General features: G+C 40.8%; 1 protein-coding gene across 1 annotated transcript; it reads left to right on the top strand.

Annotated features, from left to right (window-relative positions):
* Positions 1 to 3,702: 3,702 nt before the first annotated feature.
* Positions 3,703 to 6,463, top strand: croc (forkhead box protein crocodile). The gene is made up of 2 exons (XM_018460042.1): positions 3,703 to 5,095; positions 6,016 to 6,463. Exons 1-2 carry the CDS (start codon positions 3,735 to 3,737, stop codon positions 6,140 to 6,142), a joined length of 1,488 nt encoding a protein of 495 aa, XP_018315544.1. The 5' UTR covers positions 3,703 to 3,734; the 3' UTR covers positions 6,143 to 6,463.
* Positions 6,464 to 7,482: the final 1,019 nt, after the last annotated feature.

Here is a 7,482-nt window from a genome sequence, read left to right as displayed (position 1 = left end):
GGCGTGGGAAAGAGATCCACCGCGTGGATCTAGAGGTGGAATGCCTAACAGCACTCGCTTTTCATTCCATTTAAATGAAAATTAACCGCCTGGTCGCTTGGTAGAGGCAATGATCAATTTAACACTTGCGCGTGACTCAAGAAAATACACGATAACGATCGTGCGAACGGAAAGTTATTGCTCCTCGTGCGTTTTTCGCGCATAAATTGCACCAAAGAGAGCACGTAACTGTTGAAATGGAACTACGTGCCATTTGGAATGATTCTATGTATATATATTTTAATTTATTATAATAACAAGTTAAATTAGACCGCTTATGTGAATAACACAAATAGAGGAGCGCCAATTATACGATCGAAGCTGGATTTTAATACCTAATATTTCTACATGAATTATATTAGGTACCTTATATATTTTTCTGTCTTTCAAACTGCGTGCAGACGTTCTTGAAACTCAGTCCTAAATTGAAGCTGAAATATTAATGTTACAAATTAAATTGATCATTAATTGAATAATAATAATAATGATAATAATCTTAAAACATTGCAAAAAATTTGATGAATTGAAAAATATATTTAATAATTCATACAATTCGAAATATTATTAGGCATCAAGATCCAGCCGTAAGATCGTATTTGGCGTTCTTCTATTTATTTGCCTAATTTATTATTTTATTATTATTACAATTACTTACGAAATGTCTTATGAGTTAAGCTTTTGAGTTGTTTATAGGTACAGAATAAAATTATTTTTCTCTAACGAAAATTTCTTTGGGGCAGGATTGAATATTGTGCTCAATAATTATAAATTTAGTGAAATCTTATATAGATCTATAGAAATATCAAATCTACACATGTAATGTATATATATTTTTCTTATTTTAAATTATACTTTTATTTTTTATATATTTTATAAAAGCGAATATATATTTTATTGTAATTTTTTTATATTTTTACACATACTCTTGCCATTTTCTCTATTTATATAGATACTATTAAAATTATATATGCTGCAATATAAGATAAAGAAAATTAAACATCTATGTTAGCACGCAGAAAATCAATCGCTTTCGATGACAAACTTGTTCTTAGCTTTTGCAACTTGATTTCAGTAACAAGCACTGTATTTGCGTCGAATCAATTTTAAATGGCGGAAAGTGGAGCGTCTAGAAGGATCGAAGGTATTTTGAGAACCTGGATAGCACGATTCGGACGGAGGCGGAAACTTGGCGACGAGAAATGGAGGGTGGCGACGTGTCCTGTCGAGTGTTTTCGCAAGGCGGGAGTCGAACCCTTGGAAAAACAGACGCTAAATTGAAAGTGTCGTGCTGCAAGAACGCGAAGTTGCCTCTTTTCCATCTATCCACGTGACATTATCGTCACAACGTTCTCCACGAGTTTCTTGGTCGCATAAATTTGCAAATTATATGATATTTAGGATCGCTGAACATTGCTCTAAATAGATGAAGAATTAGTAGTAAATTATTAAAATCAGTGCTTAAAAACAATAACATTCTACTTTTTTAATAATTTGATTAGAATATGATTAGATTACATCCAAAATAATTTTCTGTGAAATATAATAAATCATTTTTATCAATCAAAATAAGGAAGATTAGATTATCAACTGGGCAGATATATTTTGCAGTTGATATTTTTTACAGAATTAAAAGTTTTCAACTTAAATTATTTCTTAATCAACTAAAACATTTCGCAGAACTCATTTACAAGATGTAGCTTCGTATCTAACACGCGTATAAATGCTAAATTACCATTTAATTCTTTCATTTGTATATCAAGCTTGCACAAATCTTTTTATCTTGAATAGATTTAGCGTTAAATACAAAATGTGAATATGGACCGCTATATCTTAAATTTAGTTCTGCCAATAAAGCACTTTAGTTCTGCCATAAAGCACTTTCTGTGTGTTGCATCATGTAATAAAGATAAAAATATTTCACAATCGACGAATCTCACATATAACATCGATGCCATCTTCGAATTTAGTCTGATTTCGTTGATACCTTTTAACAAAAAATTTCAGAAATACTTGATAAGATGAGCATCTCCGTTGCTCGATGACGTCTAACGCTCGTTCTCTTTTTAAAGGCGCGCGCTATGAAATCGCAATCACACGGCTGTCTGAAACCATTCTTGTCACTGTCACCCTAAACATCCTCGACACTTGCTCAATTTCTGGCTGAGGCACCGCGCGCATGCAACTATCACTCGTTTCTGCCGTTTCTGTTGTTCCGGGCAAGATCCACCGAGATCACCACCTTAATCCTCGTGCTCGTTGTCCGCTTGGTATCGCGAAAAGTATCCGACGGCCGATGGCCGCGGAAAAATTCCGCATCGCGGCGTGCAGTACGGCTGGGTGCTGGTCCTGACCTGAGCCCTTGCGCGAGGTGACGAGGGCGTGACCATGCGAGCGTTTACCGCACTGTTATTGGCAGGATCTCATTCAGGGCGGTCGTACACGACGACGTTCACCGCTCCGAGCGGATTGGTTCTGCGATGTGGGCGGAATCACGCACGGCTCCACGATCACCCGGCCAATGGCGTAATACGACGTGTAGGAAACCTCGTGATTTTTCGAAGGCACACGAACGGCGCAGCCGTCCTCCGGCCGCGCCGAGGCCGCCGAGGCCGCCGAGCACTCCGATCCGCGCGCGACGCCGAGCTCCCAGTGTGTTTTTACTCGGGGTTGAGTAAACTCCGGCCTGTTGTGTATCATAATACCGTGGCGTGCACACGCGGGTGCTAACGGGGTTAGCGTGCGTCCTCGCGCTAGCGGCCGAGTCGCACTGTTCAACTGAATGCACCTTCGTCTCCTGCCTTCACCGCGGCCTCGCACGCCGCCCCGTCTTCCGTGTCTAAGACGAGGATTCCCGGGATACGGTCAACAAAATACTATCACGGAGCAGCGGGGCGCGCCGCAGACTCCATAAGCGACGACGCGGTGGTTTTCGGGATTTCAGCGTGATCGCTCATTAGAGATCTATCGATCGAAGATACTTTGGATTGCGTGATCCATGGTGATACAGTGACGGCGGTCCAAGTGCTCAAAGCGACAAAGTGATAGTGCAAACGCGAGTTTTACTATAGTAACGAAGAAAACATTTTTCGATTGAAACATTAAGACATGAATATTAATTAAGAATGTTTAATTGTTTAATACCTATTTGCCAAGTAAGTGATATAAGTGAAACTGCGAAAAGAGGACAATGATAATACAGAATGTACGTAGAAGGATAATTTCGAAAAATAACGATACACACACACTCTTTATATAGAATATAAACATTTATATATTATTTTAAAAGATACCGATTATAGTTCTATTCGAAGTGAATTGTGAAGAAAAACTACATAAGTGATTTATAATTCGAAAAATATGATCACTATTGATAGGACAGTTTAGAATTTCAAGGAAGAATAATTCGGAGTGAAAAGTGATAAACAATATAATAGAAGACAAAAAAGACAGGTATAAAATAAAATTTTGAATATAATTCTTTCCAATATAACGATATTCTTCCAGGCTCTTTTCAAAATTCACGAAGAATAATTGTGCGAGTCAGACGACGTTAAAAACGACAGAAATATGTGTGTTAGAGAATCTCTTCTGGAATAGCGACGTGAAGAGAACAATTATCTCCTCGCTCCAATTGAAATAAAGTGATTCGATCGCGATCGTCGTCCGTGGATCATACTGAGAGCGAGTGCGCGAAGATGCACACGCTCTTTAGCGAGCAGAATGCGTACTATCGGCACGCGGCGACGGTGCCGATGGGCATGGGCGCGCCGTCGTACCCGGCGGTGGGTGCTCCCGGGAGTTACTACGAGCAGTATCGATACGGCGGCTATGCGACGGCTACAGGATACCCGGTCTCAGGTATCGGACAGCAGCACATTCATCACGCTGGCAAGGATATGGTGAAACCACCTTACTCCTATATCGCACTGATCGCGATGGCCATCCAGAATGCCCCCGACAAGAAGATTACGCTGAATGGTATTTATCAGTTCATTATGGACCGTTTCCCGTATTATCGTGAAAACAAGCAGGGTTGGCAGAATTCCATCCGGCACAATCTCAGCCTGAACGAATGCTTCGTGAAAGTGCCGCGAGACGATAAGAAACCCGGGAAAGGGAGTTACTGGTCCTTAGATCCGGATAGCTATAATATGTTTGATAATGGTTCTTATTTGAGACGTCGCAGGCGTTTCAAGAAGAAGGACGCGCTGAAGGAGAAAGAAGAGGCGTTAAAACGACAGGGTATCCTACCGGAGAAACGTCAAGAGGACGTCAAATCTAGCAGTAGTCAGGTCGCGTTGCCGCCACCGTCGGATACTTCGACGAAGAAGTTGGGCGCTATGGAGGCCACCGGTCTATGCAAGCCCAAACGGGAACCAGTGAACGATAACCATTGCATGGCAGCGGCGGCGGCTGCGGCTGCTGCGGTTCAAGCTAGCAAATACGGCCTGCACAGCCCGATACAGGAGGATAAGACGACGACGGCAACGGTCGCGGCGCCTGGTCAGAGCGTTATCCAGACCGCTCTAGGTCATCAGGTGCACCAGGCGCATCAAGTGCACCAGGAGTCGATCCAAGACGTGTCGATGGCCGGTCTGGATCCAACCAGCTTCAGCGTCGATGCACTAATGACGACACGAGAGAACAATGCCGGTCTGATGACGCGTGATAACCAGCACCACTCGCACCATCCGCACGGGCTCCAGCATCCGCATTCAATTATGAGTAGCAGGGAATCCATGGGCAGCGGCAGCAGGGACCTATCATCCGCGGGCACCACCACGACTACCACGACGGCAGCGGTGGCGGCGATGATGGCCACCAGCGGCTACGGGCATACCAGTACCGTTTCCAGGGGCAACGCCTCGCCACCCGGCACCATGTACACACCGTATTGTGCACCGGCGGCCGCCGGATACGCCATTATGGACCACGAGTACAACACAGCGCGGAATCACGCGAGCAACACCGTGGGCCATTCGCAGTGGTATCAAGACGCCAGTCCCGACACGGCGATCTATCAGGACACCCAGTCCCCGAGCTGCCAGCTTTACAGGTACGAGTACCAGAATGAGTACCAGAACGAATACCTGAATCGTTTCGCATCGTTCAAGAAAACGTGACGCTCGCCTCGAGATCCCAATTCGATGATGGAAGTCTCGTGCTCGTACGATTAATAGATGCAAAATCCGTTTCTTTACGTAGAACGAATACACGAATTTTGATACCAATGCGATCGTATGATAAATATAATAAAGTATGATAATAATAAAGAAATAATAAAAATTATTTTGCCGTATAAATCATTTTCATCATGACAGTGGTGGAATTTAGTTGCGATTGTATCCAATTTTTGTGTCGATGGCACCGGTTGCATTTAGTTTTATCATACTTTGTTTTACATTATTTTGTAAAACCAGTAAGAAATAGGTAATACTATTGTAACCAGTGAGACTATATCTCACAATTAATCTGCTGATTTGATATCCAACTTGAGTAATAATCATCAAAAGTGATTAATACAACTCAAAATAACTAATATAATAAATAAATGAATTATTGTCACCGTTTCTAAGCATTATTACATAGGATTTTTCATAACCCTAGAAAAAAATCCTAATTCTAAGAAATTCTATCGTATTATCTTCCTTGGTGGTTAACGTTATCAAAATTTCTTGTAGAAAATTAATGTCAGTATAAAATTTTTAATGATATAAAATAAACAGCTAGATAATATAAAATGAAAAGTGCACCACTCTCACCGAAGAGAATACAATTATTTAATTACATAATATTTTATCATCATACACTTGTGAAAATTTTAATACACTTGTCTGGATAGACAGGGTGTTAATTTAGAAAAAAGTAATCACAGTATTTGTCACCGAGAATAGTGGCGTGTTAAATCTATTTTTTTAGACATAGATGAAACTACAGAAAAGCTATGTCTTCAGAACACGGTCTGATCTATCGTAGGTCCAGCCCGCCGACGCCGCTTTCGACGGGCGCGGCGCCGTCTCCGCCGCTGTATCACAGATATTACCAAGACTGTAATGCCGTCAACACCAGCGGTAATCTGCCGATAACGTTGCAGAAGTACTGAGAATATCGGAATTCAAGGTCTCATCAGCGGAACCTTGAAGAGCACCATGGCGATCACTACGATCCGGGTTTGATTTACGTGAAGCAAGAATGGATTCCCACGACGGACGAGCTCGCCAAGGAATGGAACTAGAAAGGTCGTAACGAGCTCTGGTAAAAATTGTAAATCTCTAGTTTCTCGTATCGGATCGTATCCTCGTATCGCATAGAAACGATAAACAGATAGGCGATTAGCTAATATGACAATTAGCGTAATAAATCGTCAATTTCTCTATAAGGGCATCGTTAATCGACGAAGTCTTCGGGCTAGGGCTAAAACTTCTAACGATTTCTACCGAAATTTCTTCGTGGAAGTATACATTAAATATCGATTTTCTTCATTATTCAGTATCATTGTAATTTTTAATAGTCTTCATTTAATTCGCAAAACATATTTGCTAAACGGTTTTTGTAAAAAAAACTGTGTGAGATGTCCGATTAAACTAGAGAGATTCGCGAAAAAAAATTTATTCAAAGATTCCGAAAATTGTAAAATCCGAATAATTGAGTAGTTTGCTTTTGAACTGGAAGTTGTAAAATTCACACAAAAATATTATTAGGCACCGAGATCCGCCTTGATCGAATATGGCCTTCATCGCTCATTTGTGACGAATAATTGAAATCCTAGTATAGATCCCAGCATGACGCTTAACATACATTTAAAAAAACGTATGTACGAGAAAAAAACCGAATTTTTAAAAAAAGAGTATTAAACTCCGAAATACACGATCATAAAAGTTGAAGAAGGTCAACGATAGACAAAACGCAGAAGTCGGTTGTGTGAAGAAGAAGAAACTCGTGCCATGAAATTAATCGAATAACTAATAGTTTTATTATATTAACCGAACGTTTCGACCTAATAAAACTTTCCTCAGCAAAGCAAAGTCAAAAAGTAAAAAAACATCCCAATCGCATATATTTTAATGAAATTTGAAAACTTTGAGTCTAATTTTAATCAGTAAATTTCTTCTTCTCGCACGTTAATTCGCTATTTTTCGACAGCATTGTAAACTCGATAATCGCACGAGTTTTCTTATTTCGATCAAAAGCCTCGCTTTGATGAACGGAACGCGAATGAACGTCTGGGACAAGGAAATAAATGCGAATTTCAGCATAAATTTCGCTCTTATCTACGCAAATGTTGAGACTGATCGCTGAGACTTGATGAATTTTTATTTCTTTACCGCCGTTTTCGCGCCCATCTGTGCAAACCATCGTAAATCGCGTGAGATCCGTAATAATACCGTGACGTCTGCTTCCGACAGATAGCGATAAGGACGAGTCAGAATTATCGGTCCACAT

Source organism: Mycetomoellerius zeteki, unplaced genomic scaffold (genome assembly GCF_001594055.1).
Source record: "Mycetomoellerius zeteki isolate Tzet28-1 unplaced genomic scaffold, Tzet1.0 scaffold91, whole genome shotgun sequence".
Taxonomy (NCBI): Eukaryota; Metazoa; Arthropoda; class Insecta; order Hymenoptera; family Formicidae; genus Mycetomoellerius; species Mycetomoellerius zeteki.
The sequence above is the reverse complement of the archived record's forward strand: the minus strand, read 5'-3'. Positions and strand labels throughout refer to the sequence as shown.